Here is a 22,361-nt window from a genome sequence, read left to right as displayed (position 1 = left end):
TTTGAATGAGATGAGAGTGAAGGTGAGTGGTGACGAGCAATTTCCTTGGCGAACACCTGTTTTAACTTCAAAGGGTTCTGATATTTCCCACGTAGATTTTAATTTTGATGTCTTGTTTGAATGTAGTTAATGGGACTTATATCTTTGGATCTAGTCCTTGTACTAGAATATCAAACAGAGACTATTGGTCAGTCTAGTCATGTCTTCTCAAAGTTGTACATGCGAGCATTTTAGTAAAAGGCTTGCTTGGTATTCAACGATCTTATTTTCGTGTTGTGCTTGTGTTCTTTGAAGTAACTGTGCTGAGAATATTGTGTGTGTCATCTGAAGGAGAGGATCATTTTTTGTCTATCCTACACATTTCCTGTGGAGCGGATGTTTCCAATATTATGCCAGCTTTTCTGTGTGTCAGATATCCATGATGATTTGTGTTAACTCCTGAAATGTGTTAGTCCGTATGTGCTTCAGTTACTCTGTGATGGTGCCATATTCCTCAGATGTCCTGTTTTAGACTCTAACAATGTGTTTTAGTATTTCTACGGTCGTCATTATTTGTCACGGCAAGTGTACCATCCTGCTTTCTAAAGCAAAGATTCAGTGGTGTGTATCCATGGATCTTCGCACTGAACATCGTATAAAAGCCATGTGTATCATTTTCCCTAAAACTATTTTCAGTAATTTTATATTGTTCACATATGTAACTCCCCTTTGCTTGTCGAATTAATGTTGCCATCTGTTTTTTGATTTTGAAGAAGTGTTGTTTAGTCTTGGGTGATGGTTTACTGTTATACAAGGGTCGTTCAATAAGTAATGCCCCATATTTTTTGCTCAGAACATATTTATTGTTAAGAGTCAGAATATGGTGACAATAAACATCAACATGTCTTGTAGTCTCCATTACGTTCTATGGCCATACGCCAACATTGTGGAAGAGCATGTATTCCCTGTTGGCAAAAGCTCTTGTCCTGTAGGCATAGACATGTTTTCACTGCATGATTGACACTCTCGTCATCTTCAAAGTGTGTTCCCCATAGAGAATTCTTAAGCGGCCCAAAGAGGTGGAAGTCCGAGGGTGCCAGGTCTGGACTGTAAGATTTCTGCTGGATTCTTGGCCGATCAAACAGATTGGAAACGGTTCTCGAGTTTATTCAGAGTCTTCACATATGCCTCTGAATTGATCGTTGACCCTCTTGGCATCACATCCATGAGAATGACACCACTTTTCTGGCAGAGGGGTTGTCTTGAATTTCTTTTGTGGTGAATGAGGATGATGCCACTCCATGGACTTCCATTTTGTTTCTGGCGCAAAGTGGTGCACCCAGCTTTTGTTCCCCGTACGATCCGTGACAGAAAGGCCTCTTCTTCAGTCTCAAAATGCTCCAACAATTCAGATGAAATGGCCTTGAATCTTGTGGTCCACTTGAGCATTCATGGGATCTATCGTGAGCACCTCTTTGAATATCTGAGAGTCTCAATCATTGCAAAAGCACTTCCAATGCTGACCAACAACTGTAGAGCCAATTGTTAAGTTGTGATGCGCCGGTTGGCACGAATAATGGCATCCGCATGATTCAGCAAGTCTGGAGCAGTGGCTGTGACAGGATGTCTTGAGCATGGGTGATCAAGGAGCTCTGTTTCTGCATTTCCTGAGGCTGTAACTTTCTCTACCCATTGCCCAGACATACTCCTATCCACTCCAGCATATCATCACGATACACTGCAAAGAAACATTTATGGATGTTCATCACAGTTTCTTTTTCTGCACACAAGAGTTCAATAACAACATGCTGCTTGTAACATGAGTCGTACGTAGACGCCATTTTGACACTGTACTACGGCTCTGCCATTTGCCAGAATGATTCAAAATTTCACCAGTGCACAGAACAAACATCAAAAGTAAAGTACTAACAAGCGTGTTTGTATATTAATGTTTTTTTTAAGTGGGGCATTACTTATGGAATGACCCTCAAATTTCTGGAAGGCCATGTTTCATTCTTCCAAATTAAATTGTCTTCACATACTTAGTCCCAACAATTTTGTTTTGTGTTCTTGTTCAGCAGGTTAGATTTTTGGCTTTCTGTATGATCTTGGCTTGAAACTGTCCCCAGGTGACTAACCTTTTCTTTCTTTCAGTCCTGTTTTAATTGGTTCCTCGGGTCCTTTTCTATTAATTTTCTGATGGTGTGTACTTTTGTGGTGTGCTATTTTGGACTAAATTTAACATTGATGTCAACACAATAGTGTTCCAAGTCAACGTTTGCGCCTCTGCAGGTTTGTACATCATGAACTACTTCTGTGACTTGAATGTGATGGCAGCACAGTGGATTTGATACTCATCAAACAACTGTATGGGTTACCTCCAGGTCTTTTGCTTTCAGAAATGTTTCCTCACAGATGTTGACATGATTTTCAAATTCTTTTGTCAACATAACACAATGAATCTGGTTCTATTCTTGTTGGCGAAATTATGTATTCAGAAACTGCCGTTTTTTGGTGTACTGTTCCTCTGCCAAGCTGTGCAGTGAAATCGCCTAGTAGGATTCTTATACTGGTTCTTTGTTATACACCAGACTAAGGTCCATGTACAGTAGCTCAAAAAACAATACAAGACTTTTTTTTAGGATGTCTATACTACTTGTGATTTATTTACTACAATGATACATTTAACTCTTTCAGTGCTGTGGGTGTGTATGCACATACTGCTATGCCATTCCCTAGATAGTGCGGATATGTATGTGTGCACCGTTTGGGTTTTCCTTCAGTGCTATGGGCATCTGAATGTATCCTGAGGCGCCAACCTCTCATTGCTGCAGACAAGATACTCGGTGAATAAAAAGTTTTGAGTATTTATCATGCAAAGTATGTGCGTCATTGCATGCTATCATTTGCAAAAACCCTCATTTCAATATTTTGAATCCTTTATGAGATATTCGGTGAATAAAAAGTTTTGAGTATTTATCATGCAAAGTATGTGCGTCATTGCATGCTATCATTTGCAAAAACCCTCATTTCAATATTTTGAATCCTTTACAAGATATTTTTATTGTTACGACCACGATTCCATGATACACAAGGATGCAAATGGGCATGTCGCGCGCAATTGTCCTTCAGATGTAAATCTCAGTTACTTGAGAACAAAATGAGATATCCCTCTGCTCTCAATTTTAAATAAAATTTTGATATCTTATCTACTTTTATTCACTACAATGTATGAGCAAAATTGACCACAAGCAAGGTTTATGCCTTGCTATTTTACCTCTGCAAAATCATTAAAATTCCACACAATGTTTTACTTAATATTATGCAGGACACTAACTACAGCAGATAATGAAGAGAAACTCATTCATTTATGAAGCAAAGATATCAGACTGTACATGTGCAAACAAATTTTTGTTCACCTAATAGTTTTTGAAAAACTGAGCAAGTCATAAGTCATTCATACGGCCAGTACGCCACCTCTCAGCACAGGAACCATCATTCAGCAAGCAGTAGAGCCATAACAAAAGCTGCCTCAGTGCTGGGTGCAAAGATCATGTCTGTAGTAGCAAAAGGGTTAATTTGTTGTGTGCAATATTTTTTATCAATATAGAAATATTTTTTAAAATGCTTCATTTTTATTAAATGTACTTAAAAATTAGGTAATTAGCTACATGTAGAAAAACGCAGAAATGTAGTTTTACAATGGGGTGGCACAGATCATCTCAGTACAGCTCTGCTTCTGCTGTGGGATTGGTAGCTGTTGCAATTGGATGTGTGTGCCAGTTATGACAGACAACATTCTGTATAATGCTCAAAAAGTCTAAGCAATGATTAATGGAAAATCTCATATTAAGATGTGAAACAAATACTAACAAAGAGATAGAGGGGCTGGCCAGTAGTTACCTCAGCTCAGTAAACTGGCTGAGCACATGAACGGGCACAGACGAACTGTCCGCCTAGGATATGTCCAATACCCAGTAGCAGAGCATGCCATCCAGCATAATTCTCGGGACCTAGGAGCCTGCTACAATGTACGTGCCATTTGGCTTCTCCCACGCAACACCAGTCCCTCGGAACTGTGGAGATGGGAACTTGCACTCCAGCACATCCTTTCATCCCGCCATCCCCCTGGACTGAACCTACGTTAACCAACCTCACTCCCATTTACTCTTCAGTCTTCTCCTTTTTCCCTCTCCTCTTTAACCATTCACACATCTTTTCATCCTAAATAGTTGTGTTTATCTTTATACTATATACCTCTTTACTTCTGTATGCATCCTCTTTGGTTTGAAGCTGGCACAGTACTTAACAGTAGAATATCTTTGGCTTCCCTCTGACAACCATGCCTCCACCCTTGCTACCCTCCCTGTTTACCTTTCCCTGTTGCTTCATAACCTGGGTTGTGAGTAACTGAATCCACTTTCCCTTCTTCCCTTTTTTTCCCCCTCTCTCCTCCCTGATGAAGGAACAAAGTTCCGAAAGCTAGGAATGTAAATTTTCTGTTCTGTTTTGTGACTATCGGCAGTACTGAGCTGAGGTAAGTACTGGCCAGCCTCTCTATTTCTTTGTTAGTGAAAGGTCTAAGCACTCATTCCTACCACAAACACTACATCTTAAGCAGCAATGACTGGTCTGCAAATTACCTGTCCGCTTGACTATCATGTCAAAAGCAGATTATATATATGTCTGCTTGTGTCTGTATATGTGTGGATGGATATGTGTGTGTGTGTGTGTGTGTGTGTGTGTGTGTGTGTGTGTGTGTGTGTGTGCGCGAGTGTATACCCGTCCTTTTTTCCCCCTAAGGTAAGTCTTTCCGCTCCCAGGATTGGAATGACTCCTTACCCTCTCCCTTAAAACCCACATCCTTTCGTCTTTCCCTCTCCTTCCCTCTTTCCTGATGAGGCAACAGTTTGTTGCGAAAGCTTGAATTTTGTGTGTATGATAAAAATGTGCTGGCAGGTCGATAGATAATTTTTCCCACGTGGAATGTTTCCTTCCATTATATATATATATATATATATATATATATATATATATATATATATATATAAAAAATCAAAGATGAGGTGACTTACCGAACGAAAGCGCTGGCAGGTCGATAGACACACAAACAAACACAAACATACACACAAAATTCAAGCTTTCGCAACAAACTGTTGCCTCATCAGGAAAGAGGGAAGGAGAGGGGAAGACGAAAGGAAGTGGGTTTTAAGAGAGAGGGTAAGGAGTCATTCCAATCCCGGGAGCGGAAAGACTTACCTTAGGGGGAAAAAAGGACAGGTCTGCTTGTGTCTGTATGTGTGGATGGATATGTGCGTGTGTATACCTGTCCTTTTTTCCCCCCTAAGGTAAGTCTTTCCGCTCCCGGGATTGGAATGACTCCTTACCCTCTCCCTTAAAACCCACTTCCTTTCGTCTTCCCCTCTCCTTCCCTCTTTCCTGATGAGGCAACAGTTTGTTGCGAAAGCTTGAATTTTGTGTGTATGTTTGTGTGTCTATCGACCTGCCAGCGCTTTCGTTCGGTAAGTCACCTCATCTTTGATTTCATATATAATTTTTCCCACGTGGAATGTTTCCTTCTATTATATATATATATATATATATATATATATATATATATATATATATATATATATATAAAAATAGAGGGAAACATTCCACGTAGGAAAAATATATCTAAAAACAAAGATGATGTGACTTACCAAATGAAAGTGCTGGCAGGTCGACAGACACACAAACGAACACAAACATACACACAAAATTCCAGCTTTCGCAACAAACTGTTGCCTCATCAGGAAAGAGGGAAGGAGAGGGAAAGACGAAAAGAAGTGGGTTTTAAGGGAGAGGGTAAGGAGTCATTCCAATCCCGGGAGCGGATAGACTTACCTTAGGGGGAAAAAAGGACAGGCATACACTCGCGCGCGCGCGCACACACACATATATCCATCCACACATATACAGACACAAGCAGACATATTTATTTATTTATTTATTTATTTTTAAACTCTTTGTCTTTAGGTATGTCTGCTTGTGTCTGTATATGTGTGGATGGATATGTGTGTGTGTGCGCGCGCGAGTGTATACCCGTCCTTTTTTCCCCCTAAGGTAAGTCTTTCCGCTCCTGGGATTGGAATGACTCCTTACCCTCTCCCTTAAAACCCACATCCTTTCGTCTTTCCCGTCCCTCTTTCCTGATGAGGCAACAGTTTGTTGCAAAAGCTTGAATTTTGTGTGTATGTTTGTGTGTCTGTCGACCTGCCAGCACTTTCATTTGGTAAGTCACATCATCTTTGTTTTTAGATATATTTTTGCTATGTGGAATGTTTCCCTCTATTTTATACATATATATATATATATATATATGCCCTGCATCATGGAAACAAGTCTAAAGAATGCACAAGATACCTACACCAATTTTATCCACTTATCCACGCAAAGTGTTTCCTGAAACTGACATCGACATTTTGTACTAGGTCAAAACAAGGGCTGAAAGGAAACTCTCCATTAATGGGCAAATATAGGCACCACTTACGAAAATTATATTAAGAGATGAGGACAATGCACATACATTGTGGAGGCCTGGGAGACCCATTTAGTGTATTAAAACATGTTCGGAAACATCTGAGAAAACATTGAGTGACAATGTGCAGATTCTGTCCCACATTGCTACCAACAATGACAGGATGGCTGAATTAGAGGTCCTTTGCACTTCCTTTGGCAACAAGAAGAGATTTTTTTAAGTCCAACTTTATTTGTGGTGTTAGGAGCATGATGTCCTGATTCTACGAAAATGTTCCTCGACTTGACTGTAGATCTGTCATAAAGATGAGTAAAAAGCACAAACTAGAGACTGTGGCCATCCTGTGATAACACAGACTGTGACTTTTAGAACTGCACCCTTTTCACCTTGGCATGTACATTGATGCAACTAGCAAGTCACTTCAGCATCCACCTCTAGATTCTCTTCAAAGCTTTTCTCATGTAAGATCAGCAGTACAAAGACAACCCCTGGAGGGAAGTTGTATTCACAGAAGACAATTCTGATGGCTCCAGAAGTACATTAACTTGGGTAAGTGTCTTAGTTAAAAAATAAATTTAAAGTTTGTACCATGTTCTGACAGTTCACATATGTCTATACTCTAGATTGTGGAAGACGAAGGGATACTCTGAGCTGGATCACTAAAATGGAGTAAAAATTTATGATGGTTATAGTGGATGTAAATATTGTAAGTTTGACAAATTTTAAGTAAGTAAGTTTTTCACAAAGTATTATTGTAAGTGTGACAAAATGTCAAATAAACAAATTTTGAAATACTGCACGTTATGAGATGAATAAAACAAACACTTTTCACATTGCTTTTCATTACTTTCATTTGCATACTATATCTTCAGTGTTTCTGTTACTTGTGGCAACTGCTGCTTTGGTGTACAATTTTGCTGTCATAGATCCTTTCTCATAAATATTAGCATTGTTAATATTGTTACAACTGAATGTAAAACGAGTATTGTTACCTATACACAAATCTTTGTTGTTTTCCATGTGAACCACATGAGATAAATCACAGAATTCAAATACATTCATAAAGTTAAATCCATTGTGTGCGGATCTGCAAGTTTAATGATTCATATTAGACATCAATTTATGGTAATGTTCGAGATGTTGGATGCAGTATGAACTGGCTTGCATCAATTTTATTTTCATCATACTTATGAGTTTTTAAGCTCAGTGCCCTGACATCAGTTTCTTACAGCAATTTGATATTTTTTTTTTTAAGGATCACCTCATATTGCTTTAGAAAGTGATGTCCAGGCACTGAAATCAGTATAAGAAAACAGATTAGGGCCAGTCTGTAAGGTCCCCTTGTAGGAGCAATACAGTCTGGATCTGTAATACAGTTAACTTTTAAATCTAATGAAGTGAGTCTGCATAATAAAGTACACACAAACCAAACTTTTGCAAAACAAAAAATTTATTCAGCACAATGAACTGACACTGATATGTTTTAAAATAATATCATAAATGCAAACAGTAAACACAGAAACAAAAATTCTAGACAAGAAGATATATGTGAAGATTACATCAGACAATTATTACTTTGTTGAAGTTCACACAAATCATACTCCTTTCTTCGCAACAACACTGTTAAATGCTGTGAGGCAAATAAAACTAAAAATTTTACATTTATTAAGGAAGATGGGGCACACAAAAAAAAAAGCTCATTCAAGAAGGTCAAAATCTTTAATTTCAACATAAATATATCTGTTTCACCTTCAGACAGTTGGATAGCAATTTCTTATTAACATTGCTTACAAACTAAAATTTACACCAATTTTGTGTATTGAAGTAGGACAAGAAAGCTGTCCAGCAACTGCAATGAACAGCTGGGGTTAAGTATATTCAGTGTTAATGCTGCATTAATTTTTTGTCTTAGTATTAAAAATTTTCCAGTCCACTGGTGGCCTCATAACCATCATTTCTTCAGTATCATCGAAACTGAAAACACTGATAGACAAATTTGGAAACCTCAGAATTTATAACTTACAGATCAGTATTTTGTTGATTTATTTCTTCCCCTTATCATCATCCTTACGATCTTTTTTGTCACTTTCTTTCTTGTCTTTTAAACTACCAACTGCTTTGCGTATAGCCTCACTTTGTGGATCAACTCCAGGTAAATTTTCTAGAACGCTCTGCAAAAATTCAGGATCATTCATCACCTCAGAATAATCATCATCTCCCTCAACTTCCATTGGAGTTTCTGTTTTCTCTTCTTTCACAGAGCTGCTTCCTTCCTCTTTCATTGGTACTTCTTCAGCTAAAAAAGGTAATGTCATATCTCAAGTATACATAATTCACAATGTTTGAATTCAAGATTATGAACATTGATATGCTAACTATTCCACAAAATACTGTGCCATTCTAATGATACAATTAACAGTTACCTCCACTTTCAGTAGTACAAATGTTCTCTCTCTCTCTCTCTCTCTCCTCTCTCTCTCTCTCTCTCTCTCTCTCTCTGATCAAAGGCGATCAAAAAGTTTCCATTTGAGGGTGTTGCTGCAGTGTATATGTAACATAGTGCGACTCTGATGCAGGTATATAAGCACTGACACACAGGCAACAGATTAGCATGGCATTCTTGTCTTTTCGACAAGCGTGCAGTAAATGCAAAAATGTGAACTATGGTGAAATTACCAAATGCGTCAAAACAGGGCAAACGTGCTGTTATTCTTTTCTTGGCTGCCGAAGGAGAGACAATGGCAGACATCCACTGAGGAATGGAGAATACAAATTATGGCAAAAAGTCCATGACAACAGCTTCATGACAATGCACATCATGCAATCTTAATATGGAAGTTATGGCAACTGAAGTGATGCACACTCGGGCACCCGCCCTACAGTCCTGATCTTTCCCCATGCAATTATTGAGCTTTGGTCACTTGAAAAATACCTTGAAGTGTCAATGATTCCTGTTGGACTAGGATGTGCAGCAAGCAGTTATGGACTATTTCACAGAGCAGGACACTGCGTTTTATCAAACAACTATCTTCAACCTTGTGCACTGGTGGGACGTTTGCTTGTTTGCCAAACCAATTCTGGATGTACAGCCTTTGAATGACCACTTTCTGATTGTTCCTTATACAATAAAGTTTTTATGTTGAATACACCGTTATCATCTTCTGTCCAAAAACTGGTTTGATGCAGCCCTCCAAGCTACTCTATCCTGTGCAAGCCTCTTTATCTCCAATTAACAACTGCAACTTACAACCTTCTGAATCTGCTTACTGTATTCATCTCTTGGTCTCCCTCTATGATTTTTACCTCCCACACTTCCCTCCAACACTAAATTGGTAATCCCTTAATGTCCCAGAATGTGTCCTACCAACCGATCCCTTCTTCTAGTCAGGCTGTGCCACAAATTTCTTTTCTCCCCACTTCTATTCAGTACCTCCTCATTAGTTACATGATCTACCCATCTAACACTTCAATTTACACTCAGTGTTAACACTCTGGTGACCAAACCACAGAATAGTTCGAGCCACAGAACCGCTTCGATACGACCGCACCCGAGTATAAGTCGGGCGGCTGTTGTAAGCCGCTCACAGCCTATTAGTGGTGCGGAAGCAGGCCGGCTATTGTGGTGCTGCTGCATATAACACCTGCCTATGTGTTCATTGACTGCTGGTCCCCTGTGTGTTCTGGTTTTAGAACAATGTCGTAACAAATGGCAAAACATGCATAGCAGCTTTCGTGACATGCTGCACCATTGTGCATTGGTGTAGCTGTGGGTTTCAAATGTTCTCTTTACTGCTTTCCGTTTCTTGTTCATTTTTCTCTCAAATATGTCACGTTTTCTGAGTGAGAAAGAAATTTTAGAGGCCTTAGAAGAATAATTGGATGATTCTGGTTCTGAGTGGGAAATGTCCGAATGTGGAGAGAATGAAGAGGATTCAGATACAGGTAAAGGAGCTGTCTAGTGCAGATTTTCTTCAGTATTATTATTATGACTTATATTATTTGAGTTGCTTCAGTTAGCAGAAATTTTATTCCTGCTTGTCTCGTCTATCTTGCAGAGGAATCTGATGAGCCTGCAACTGTGCAGCCAGTGTTATTGAAAAAGTACATCCTTTGCAACACAGAGGCAATGAATTTTGGGGGAAAAACCCACAGATGCCGAATTAGGCTGAAAATTTGCTGACAATCAGCCTACTGTGCCACAATTTGTACGGAAAAGTGGAATAATGGCAGCTGTTCATGAGAATTCCACTCCTCTCAATGTGTTTTCGATCTTTTTCCATGATTCCATAATGAAACGCACAAAATCTGAAACAAACAGATACGCAAAGTCTGTTTATGACTAAACTCAAAGCAGCTTCCAGGGTAAAGACTCACAATTTTTATATTTCATGGGTTGGAGTAAAGCTGAAATGTATGTTTTTTGGCATATTTATACACGTGTCTTGTGAAAAAACCAAAACTGACAGGTTACTGGTCTACCAACAATTTTATTTCAGCCTCTTTCCCTGGTTCTGTTATGGCCAGAAACAGATTCAAGGCAATATTATCAAACCTGCATTTGAATGACAATGCAACTTACGTTCCAAAAAGTCAACCTCAGCACGACCCCACGCATAAAATCAGGCCAATCCTGGATCATTTCTTATTAGAATCACAAAAATCACTTTACTCATCAGAAAACCCCACTATTGATGAAGGCATGTGTGGTTTACGTGGAATAGTGGTATTTCAGGTTTACATAAAAAATATATCTGACAAGTATGGAATCAAGATGTTTATTGTGTGCGATTCCAAAACTGGTTATTTTCTCAGAATGGAGGTATATGCTGGGAAAGAAACACAAGAAAAACTCCATAATACCATTACTTGAGAGGTTGCTAGCAGATTACCTGGGAAAAGGCTACACTGTTTACATGGACAGATTTTATAGTTCACCAGCAGTATTCGATTTTCTGTGGCAACATAAAACGAAAGCAGCAGGTACATGCATGACTAACCAGAAAGAACTACCAAACGAAATTGCTTCCAAAAACTGAAGATATGAACCTGTGTAATGAGGAGGAATCATCTGCTTGCTTGAAGTGGAAAGACACAAGAGATGTGCTATGCCTGTCCACTGTGCACAAAATGACCAGCTCTGGCACGTCTGTTCATACAAAGGAAGGTATCAAAGTAAAATCAAAACCAGATGTCATTCTTAATTGTAATCTTTACAAAACGGGGGTCAATAGGAGTGATCGAATGATTTCTTACTATGCATTTAGGAGGAAACAGATGAAGTGGTGGAAGAAATTTTTCTTCCAAATGCTTGTAATGGCTACAACAAATGCATTTGTCTTATGCCAGGAAACCAGGACTCCTGCTCAAAGAAAGAGCTGCCATTTTTCTACGACAAATTGGTGAAGGACTGATTCACAAAGATACGAATTTGGCACTAGACAATGTTCCTAGTGAAACTCACAGCAACAGACTTCTAGGACAACATTTTGCAGAAAAAATTCCAGCCACTGAGAAGAAGGAGCATCCAATTAGAGTGTGTGAAGTTTGCTCCGAGAAAAAAAAAAATCTAGTGGTAAAGCAGGTAGGAATGAAACCAGCTGGTGGTTTCCAGACTGCAGTTTACCATTCTGCATGCCAGAGTGCTTCAAAATCTTCCACACTGAAGCTGTGGATTTGCACAAAACCAAAAAATGATTTTTTTTTGTGAAACCGAAATCATACATTTTACGTTTGTTGTTATTAATTTTGTCATCAACCAATATAACTAAAATAACGTTTAAAATAAACCTTGAAGAGTGTTCTTTCATAGGTTTTCTGTTTCAAGATATCTTAAAATAGAGACATGCCACTGATATTTCAAAAAACGCTAAAAATGGACGGTCCACAGGACCAAGAGTGTGTCTAAGCTGCCAGTCCTTAAAGTGTTGACAAATTTCAATTCTTCAGAAATGTTTTTCTTACCACTGCCAGTCTACATTTTATATTCCCTCTACTTCAACCATCATCAGTTATTTTGTTACCCAAACAGCAACACTCATTTACTAGTTTAAGTGTCGAATTTCCTAATCTAATTCCACCTGCTGATTTAATTTGACTACATTCCATTATCCTCATTTTGCGTATGTTGATGTTCATCTTGTATCCCCCTTTCAAGACATTGTCCTTTCCATTTAACTGCTCTTCCATGTTCTTTGCCTTCTCTGACAGAATTACAATGTCATTGGCAAACTTCAAAGTTTTTATTTCTTCTCCCTGGACTTTGATTCCTACTTCATTCCCCCCCCTCCCTGCTTGCTCAATACATATACTGAATAACAGAGGATGGGCTATAACCCTGTATCACTCTCTTCTCCACCACTGTTTCTCATTCATGCCCCTGCAGATACTGGGGCCAAAAGTTCATAAAAGCACAAATTATGTTTACAGCTGATGATATAGTATGAGCTTTTCACAGCACTCACAAATGTTAAAAAAAACACAATATATCATGACACACACATGTAGTGGCACATTCAATGAAAGATTACATGAAAATGACATGAACAGTAGCATGTCAAGAGTCTAGAATTTCAAATCGGACCTATGACTACACAGTCTAGCACAAAGGAAAAAACTGGAAACCTATTTACATAAACAAACAAGTGAATAGCTCAGATTTTTTTTTTTACTTGGCTGAATACTGATGGCTTCTACTGTGATGTGCCAAAGATGAACACTGTAGTGTCAGCTTAACACAGTAAAAATTTGTTAAACTGTGTGGTGCACCAACAAAGCATGTTTCCACTTGCAGCGACTAGCAGTGTGTCGTGTGGCAATGAATATCATTTGTGTAATGACAGGTACTGTGACTGAAAGACTTCCTGTGCCTGATAATGATTCATGACAATCAAAGCTGGTATCACCGATGAAGATTTTCCATAGTACATTATGATGCCACAACAGGATTTTTGGTATCTTCACCTGTGGGGCACCACCAACTGGAAGTACACGGAATCACCGTTTGAAGATCCAGACAAAAAGAGAGCACTAAAGTGCAAAGCAGGACAAACCAATAAAGTTTTTGATTAATTTATGATTTTCAGTTTGCTGCCCATCTGGACACCAAGGACTTTTACAAATGATTTTGGCTGCTATACAGTGAAACACTTTTCAGGGGCTTTTAAAAATAAAGCAAATTACAGAAAAATGCAAGTGCATGATTTGTAGATCATCAATAAGCAATTTTACTAACTGTACTGAGTTTTCATTGGAAACCTTTGTCTTGCACAAGTTTTACATTTCATAAACACATTAAAGATTGAATTTTTTTTACCACAAAAATTCAAAATTGTATTTTTTTCCCTTCAATTTCTTATGATGACTGACTTTTTGCCTCCCTAATCTCCTATTCGTAAATACAGTTTAAAGTGTCAATGCCTGCATTCAAAATGTAGAATAAATCCAAAAATGATTACAAGACTTGGACACATTACATGTGTGTATACAACTTCTAAATGCAGACAGGACATAAAACTTGCTACATGTTATGGTGAAAATTAGTTTTTAAAGCGAATATGTGAAATAGAGGATAGGAGTTGTTCCACTGGATGATGCTGTCTGATTACATCAGATGGTGGACCCACTAAGGTAATTATTTTCCATAAATATCATCATGACCTTACCTGTATGTAGAGAAACAGCATAATAAAATATATGTTTGTAGCATACGATACAGAGTGGAATGTGCAGCTAAATTTTAGCTGTGCTGTTAGGTTCCACCCTAATAGAACACTTCAGAAATTACCAAATTTTCTGAGGAGTCATAAATAAATAAATGTATGCCATAAACCACGTGACAATATCTTCCTGCAAATGAAAGTTATTGCAGTTTTTTTACAAAATTATATGCCAACAACTTTCCTGTACTTCGTACATTTTTCCCAAGAGGCATCACATCTATTACAGTTCAAAATTAATTTATATGTTAACGAGAAGTAGTACTACCTGTGGCTCTTGTTCATTGTTCAGACTAATACTGAAGTTTTGTCCAATCCCATAACATAACTGCGAACAATGCACAACACAATATAATTATTACTATGCTGGCAGAGTTAGGACAGAGTATCAGCAGCATAAATCATTCCAACTTCTGTTACTTCAGAACCAGAGAATGCCTGGCTAATGAAAGTTAACTGTACTACGTTTGTGGACACTACTTGAAAACCAGTTACCTTACCAGCATCACTTTTTGTTGCTTACACTGGTTATTTTTTATTTTCTTTCCCATGAATGTTGTAAATGGTGGGAACTTATAATTTTGATAACGCAAATGTGTGTACCAAGTAACACTGACAGCATAGGAAGTTGGAAAGGATCAATAAAAATGTTGTGAACAGTGGAATGTTACAGGAACATAAAAGTGGGTTACACTATTTTCAAGTTGTGCTGCATATGGCATCGCTAGAAGGACATGAGAGCTAAATATGCCATTGATATCTAGATAATTAGAAACCGAGTGCTAGCTCAGGTTGAACAAGGATGGGGGAGGGAACTGGTCACTGATATACAGCAAGTTATCAATGAAGAGAATTTTTAATCATGTAATGCAACCCTACGAGGAGGAAGAGAAAAAAATGTAGTAAATGGAGACATTAACAAACACCTTGATGCAGTATCAAGAACATTTTCATGTGCTGGCTTTTAAAGGATGTATATAGTTTTGGTTAACTACCCTTACGATAAATGTTATTTCTTCACTAATATTGAGAGATACTTACGCTGAGCATCTTGCATGGACATTTGCATTGCTAGAGCAATTTGTTCCTCTTCTGTCATTTTGGAGAAATCTGGGATTCCTGCCTGGCTGCTCTGTTCTTCGGCACCCCCCTCCAGAGACATTGCCAATGCTCTTTCCAGGAGTGCCTCTTCACTTTGTTCTAAAAAAAAATATTTCCAGATTAAATTTACTCTGAGATTGTTTAAAATCCAAACATAATTACAACTGGGCAGACATAAATATGTCATATTCGTACATCCACATTTAAACTGGATGAAGGTGGGACACAGCTGGTATAATCTTTATTAAAATGAAATTCCTCCTCCTGTACTTAAGATTTTCTATTTACTTCGCTACTAGTTTTGTCGTTGTGTCAACGCCATCTTCAGGCCCTTAAACTTTGATGAAATCAATTGTGTGCGGCTCAGTCTAGAAATCTGCGGTGAGATCAACACGTGCTCCTCATGGATGGCGGGCAGTGAAATTTCATTTTAATAAAAATAAATATTTCATGTCTCATATTGTAATGTATCATTCCTGACTGCACCTGTGGGCTTGCCCTCTTGGTGACTGAATGCCAGAGCGACAGATGGCAGGAACGGGGCTTCATCCAGCCTAGAGATGATAGGTCAGCCTTTCTGCAATCCTAAATGGGCTGAGGTTGGGTCCACTATGTGGGCTTAAGGGCTGGTGTTTTCCAGCATCTCTCGACAATATGTTTCTTAAAATCCTGATAGGAAGTGAAACTTTACAGGGCGGTGTTGTTCGTGAGAGCAGAAAATGGCCAATGTGAATGTCTGCATTCTGCTCTTGAGTTTGGTCTGCTCTTGAGGTCAACTGACTGAAAAGCATGGGCACTAAAAGAATTTCATGGAGCAGTTTGGAGCTCATGAAATCAAGTCAGCCAGAAGATCTCACAGGTGTAAGAGGAGAGTTGTGAGGGACAGGTGACGTTTTAAAAGTGCTGACTGTAAGAAGTCAGTAGTGAATTATCCTCAGTGATCAATCAAGTTCCTTTTCAAGAAACCTCTAAAAGAGTTCACATGCACATTCTTGTATCTGGGCTTTAGTGAGCATGCATCTACTCAGTAGACAGCTGCCTCACTGAGGGTGGAGCCGATAGCTGACTGGAGGTGGTATGTAATGAATGAGGCAGATTTGACAAGGTTTATTTGAATGCAATAAACTCCATTTGACCCTGTGAAAATTTTAAATGTGGTGTTTTTGTATTTATTTTATCCTTTTTGACTTTGAACTTTATTTTGTTCTGTTTTGGAGGAGATTACGGAAGCAGTTGTTAGAAACCAGGTGGAGTTGGTGTACTGACTGTTCGTGGTATTTGTTTTCTAATCTTGTTGTCAGATCTGGAAGTATCTCTGACAGTTACTAGCTTGCTACAGGGCTTTTATTAGAAGAATAGTATTAGCAACCATTTTAACCCTGCCTTACAGGCCCAAGTGGGACTGGCAACCCTCGTTTACACTACTTTCGTAGTGCGTCAGTGTGGAGGATTACTCCACGACTGCCACTGAATATTTCCATGTAAAACTGAGGAGAAGTTGCTGGATAATGCAATTTAACTTGTCACATATTAAATTCACCTAGGTCTTACGCCAATTCGAAAAGTGGGATTTTTCACCATTCTATCACAAATAACATTACACATTAAATCTGATAACATGGTCAATGCTCAATTAGAAAAGTTCTCTTTGGAAAGACTTCGTAACTTCTGAAAATTAACCAACATTTTCATTCATATATTTAGTTATAAACAAAAACCATTTTTAAATTACTTATAGTACACATTTATATTTGTCCAAATTTTTAAAGAAAATATATGCTTATAATGTTGGGGCACTTGCCATTGTTGCTTATTCTTTTAAACTCCAATGCTAATTTTCACATTCCGGTATGCAAGTAAGTGTTTCAGGAAAGAAAAGGAGGAAGAACTGCCTATAGCTTTCAGAAAGAGCCATAGTTCTACTTTAAGTGACAGCTCAAACTCAGCTGATCCACACAAAGTGGCCTATACGTATTTTTTTGAATTTTTGTTTTTAAAATTTGTATATTTTTAACTCAGCAATGCTATCATTATTACCACAATGCAGTGTCACAGTGAGCAATAATTTCTCTCCAAATGTGTCTTTATAATAACTGAGCAAGTCATTTCATGATAAATTGTATCTTATGAGTACCTTTTGCTCTTTTCAAATTCAGCACTTCAGTGGTGGCAGGCAAATTGGAAATAACGTCACAAGGCATTCAACTCTAGTCCAAACTAGTTCTTAAGCTAAAGATATGGACAACTTGTAAATGTCTTAATACATAAGGAAATGACTGTCCAAATTAGTAACAAACTTGTAAAAAATTGTCTACACCCACTATATCATATTTGGTTAGGATTTTAAGAGCCCCTGGATCCTTACGCCAATTAACAAGTTGGTCATTGAAACTGTGTGATCAAGATTACAGAACAAACTAAATACAATATAATGAAAACTGTCTTTAACACACAGAAAAACAGCCCTACCTCCACCAATACTGTAACAAATTATAGGAGTGACTAATAAGGTGTTTTGAAAATCTAGAGATTTTCAATATATTGCCTGATGGCTACCAGCAGCCTGTATTACACTTGGCAACAAACTATAGAACACTATTCTGAACCCTAACTGGGGCGTATATTCTATATGTAAATTCATTTTAGTTCTGGTATTGTGGTTGTGAATTTCACAGTTCATCCTAAATGTAATGGCATGTAAACATAAGACTCCCAAAGCCCATGAAGTTTGTCCTCAATGTTCTTACTGCATGCTTCTGCAGAATACTTACTTATCTTTAGCTGCACTGCCTCAGAAGATTATGCCATATGACAATACTGCATGGAAGTATACAAAATATGATAGCAATCCTCTGTCAAGTCACCAAAAGACCGAGATTAAAACATTACTTCTATTATTGATTTTATTAAATCTATCAACTGTACTGTGCGAACCAACAGAACTGCGAAACCTACTCCAACAGAAAATATGCATGCCACAAAAAGAGCTTTAGAAGTAACATTTCAATGCATGCCCTATGCAAACTATTACACGAAGACAATGGCATTTTTTCACAATGTCTCAATCTGTACCCTACAGTCTGTCATGAAATCTCATGTTATTTCAGTTTGCAACACATCTTTGATTCATGCAACATACAGTTTTATTGAAATTGGCCAATAATTTTGTCCATCTGTTACTTTCCTCACTTTACAAATGGGAATGACCTACACCACTTTAAACCATCACCACAATACCTTAAACACACACTATTTATTCAACAACATCAACTTTGTCCCCTTCAAAGTAATCTGAGGATACAAAACGCTTCTGCCAGCACATTTTCCAATCTTGGAAGTACTTCTGGAACTCACTTTTCATTATGGTGTTCAGCTCCTTGAGAATTCTGTTTTTATCTCACCAATGGTGGCAAAATGATGTCCTTTTGTGGTTCTCTTCAGCCTTTGGAATAGAAAAGTTGCGGCGGAGAGGGGCAGGGGGGGGGGGGGGGGGGGGGTGCATCTCCAGCAAATACAGTGACTGAGGCAACATAATGGTTTTGTTTTTTGCCACAAAATAGCAAACAACATAGAGATGTGAGCGAAGCATTATCATGAGGCAATTTCCATGAGTAGTTTTGCCTCAATTGTGGTTGTCTTCTTATGACTGCTTCATAAAAATGTCACATAACTTCCAGGTAGTATTCCTTACTGACTCTATGACGATAAAGCAGTAACTCATGATGCACTATCCCATAGTAATCGAAGAAAACATGGAGAAGAACCTTCACCTGTGACAAAACTTGTCACATTTTTTCGATCTTGGCTCTTCAAGCAGTCTCCAATGGGACGACTGGGCCTTATGTCATACCCGTACACCCATGTTTCATCACTTCATTCAGTAATTTCTGAGCGATGCCTACGAGACATCTTTTTTAATCAAAATTCAACAGTTTAGGAACAAACTTTACTGCTGCATGTTTCATGCCCAAAACATCCAACAAAATTGCTAGGCATGAGCCAAAGGATATGGCGACATCATAAGCAACCTCTCTGATGGTGATTCAGCAATTTTCCAGTACCATTTTCTCTACTTCTTCCACATTGTTGTCAGTAATTGACACACTAAAAGGCATCCAGGGTGGTCATTGCTTTCAACGTCTTACCGACCCTCATTGAAACATTTATACCATTCGTAAGCTCTTGCCTTACTCATAGCAGATTCACTAATAGCCACAATTAAAGTCTGAAATGCAGTATTGCACTCTATTCCATTTTTCAAGCAAACTTTAATGCAAATTCTTTGATCCACCTTTTTCAACAGTAAAAATTCACTTAGCACTCAAAAGCCTTTTTGACTGCCATCAATTAATCAAATATTCAAAATTGCTGAAAATGCAAACATACGTCAGGAATGTGTGTACAAAAAAGAGAAAAAATAAAAAAATTGAAAATCAGATGTAGAAAGATTGCAAAATTAACTAAATTTCGTTACTTTTTGATCACACTTTATATCAGGAAGACAGGTGATTATGTAACTAAGTTTTATGTATAACAAAATGGTAAATTTGATTTGTTTTGAATAGAATTTTTTTTATTATTATTGTTTATATTTGACCCATCCTCTCAACTTTTGGCTTCCCTTGTATGGCACAGAGCAATTTAGTACTTTCACTTTAAGGCCTGAGAAGTTACACACACCTTCTTTAATTGTATCTGCTGGCTGTGGAGCACCATCTGGCGCTGAAGCTGCTTGAGCTCGACGAGCCTCTTCCTCTTGGCGCTGTCGTTGTTCTTCCATGGATACTCGCAAGGCCTGTAAAGCATTCATACCAAGTATTTCTTATAGAAGAAACTGTTTGTTTCAACATGTGTTCTGTCGATGAATCAGAGGAACTGGGAGCAAAACACAGTTTGGAGACTATCATGATAAAATGTTAACTTATTGAAAATAAGTCACTGTATAAAATAAACTCATTCTCTTTCATCTCTCTCAACTGAGTTCTGTAACACGTCAGTAATTGAAGTCCCATGACTTGAGTTTAAAAGAAACACAACTTAACAATTAAATATGTAGTAAAAGTGGGCGAGAATGAAATGTGCATTATTTTAAAATGTATGGTAAAGGATGTTTGTATGGCCGTTACAAGAAAGATTACATACACTGTAACACAGTTCTGGCAGTCCACTGACTAACCAACTTCTACCAAAATAAGGTTATTCTTACAGTCTTCTTATTGGTATGAAAATCACTATCATGTGTTTCTATTCCCTTTTCTTTTTGCAATATTGGATACAACAACATGAGTGGAAAGTCTTAAATTTTCATTTTAGACTTTCAAAGTTAATGGGAATAAGAGGGGGGAGAGGGTGGGGGGACCGGGTAGGCAGATGACTGGAAGAGGGGGATGGGTGAATGAATGACTGTCACACTTCACAAAACACTTACCAAAGCAAGTTCCGGATCTTCATTTGGATCTACACCAAATTCAAATCCTGAAGCACCAAGGCCAGCACCTCCCATACCATCCTCTCCCTGCAGAAAAGAAGTAAAAAATTATAGCATAAATTCGACAGATTCAGGTACAGAAATTTTCAATGGTTATATAACTGCAGCAAAGTACATTACAATCATATTTTTGCTGTGGACTTAAAAAAAGCACAGGAGAAAGGATATTTTTTTTGGAAATTCTTCTCCTAAGGCAATGGAGGTGATCAAACATTTTGTGAATATGTTTCCACATAAATTTTCAACAACTTTACATGTAGACAGTGGCTCTGAGCACTATGGGACTTAACATCTATGACATGTAGACAGTAAGTAAGTTAATATTGTGCTGTATTTTCAATTGTCTTCCAACACAGATAAAATTTCTTCTGAGAGATAATAGCAAAGTATTCTTGTCATCAAGATAGACTAACATCATCACACTATAAATAAAAATGACTGAAAAAGCACCACTAACACACCTACTAAAGTTTTGATTATTATTCAATGTGAAAAAGTGTTTCACACTTTTTGTTGTATTTCACAGCTTTATACAGCAAACTAAGCTCACGGAAAATGTGTGCACATATTAGAAATACACAGCAATCCAAGCAAATCTAAGAGCAAGGAGTTGCTAAATGGATTTATGGGTAAGGAAAACAAGAAACTGGAAGTCCCCTGCAGAAATGTTGAGCCATGCAGCCTCCTTAGCCAACCATAATTGCATAAATGTTGCCAGAACAAGATTTTGTGCACGAACCAATTCCTCGATTACATCCCATACGTGTTCAATGGGATTCACGTCGGACGACCAGGCTGGCCAAATCATTGACTCGAATCATCCATGAATGGCTGCAAATGGTCTACAAGTGCCTGAACATAACCATTTCCAAAGGACCCAGTACGTTTCATGCAAACACAGCCCACACCATTACGGAGCCACCACCAGCTTGCACAGAGCCTTGTTGACACCTTGGGTCCATCGCTTTATGAGGTCGGTGCCACAATTGAACCCTACTATCAGCTCTTACTAACTGAAATTGTGGAGTCTTTGCCATACTTGAATCCTACTATCAGCTCTTTACTAACTGAAATACAGGCTAATCTGACCAGGCCAGGGTTTTCCAGTTATCCAGGATCAAGCAATATGAACGAGCCCAGGAGAGGCGCTGCAGGTAATGTTACACTTTTAGCAAAGGCACTCACATTGGTCATCTGCTACCATAGCCCATCAACAACAAATTTAGCCACACTGTCCTAATGGATATGTTTGTCGTACATCCCACATTGACCTCTGTGGTTATTTCACGCAGCGTTGCTTGTCTGTTAGAACTGACAACTCTATGCAAATGCCGCTGTGCTCGATTGTTAAGTGAAGGCCGCCAGCCACTGCGTTGTCCGAGGAGAGAAATAATGCCTGAAATTTGGTATATTTGATACACTCTTGACACTTGACACTGGTTCTCGAAATATTGAATTCCCTAACAATTTCCAACATGGAATGTCCCATGCATTTATCTCCAACTACCATTCCACATTCAAAGTCTGTTGATTCCCATCAGGCCGTCAATCACATGAA

The 22,361-nt window shown here is 38.2% G+C and overlaps 1 protein-coding gene across 1 annotated transcript in view; it reads right to left on the bottom strand.

The window, feature by feature from the left end:
* Positions 1 to 8,199: 8,199 nt before the first annotated feature.
* LOC126412311 (26S proteasome non-ATPase regulatory subunit 4) overlaps positions 8,200 to 22,361 on the bottom strand; it is an 80,618-nt gene continuing 66,456 nt past the window's right edge. Inside the window, exons 6-9 of the mRNA XM_050081832.1 lie at positions 20,744 to 20,830; positions 19,996 to 20,110; positions 15,256 to 15,414; positions 8,200 to 8,795 (exon numbers count right to left, since the gene is read on the bottom strand). Coding sequence (XP_049937789.1) covers positions 8,542 to 8,795; positions 15,256 to 15,414; positions 19,996 to 20,110; positions 20,744 to 20,830 — 615 coding nt within the window. The 3' untranslated portion in view covers positions 8,200 to 8,541. The remainder of the gene's footprint in view (positions 8,796 to 15,255; positions 15,415 to 19,995; positions 20,111 to 20,743; positions 20,831 to 22,361) is intronic.

The sequence above is a fragment of the Schistocerca serialis genome, chromosome 7, assembly GCF_023864345.2.
Source record: "Schistocerca serialis cubense isolate TAMUIC-IGC-003099 chromosome 7, iqSchSeri2.2, whole genome shotgun sequence".
Classification (NCBI taxonomy): domain Eukaryota; kingdom Metazoa; phylum Arthropoda; class Insecta; order Orthoptera; family Acrididae; genus Schistocerca; species Schistocerca serialis.
This window is presented reverse-complemented; position numbering and strand designations above follow the sequence as displayed.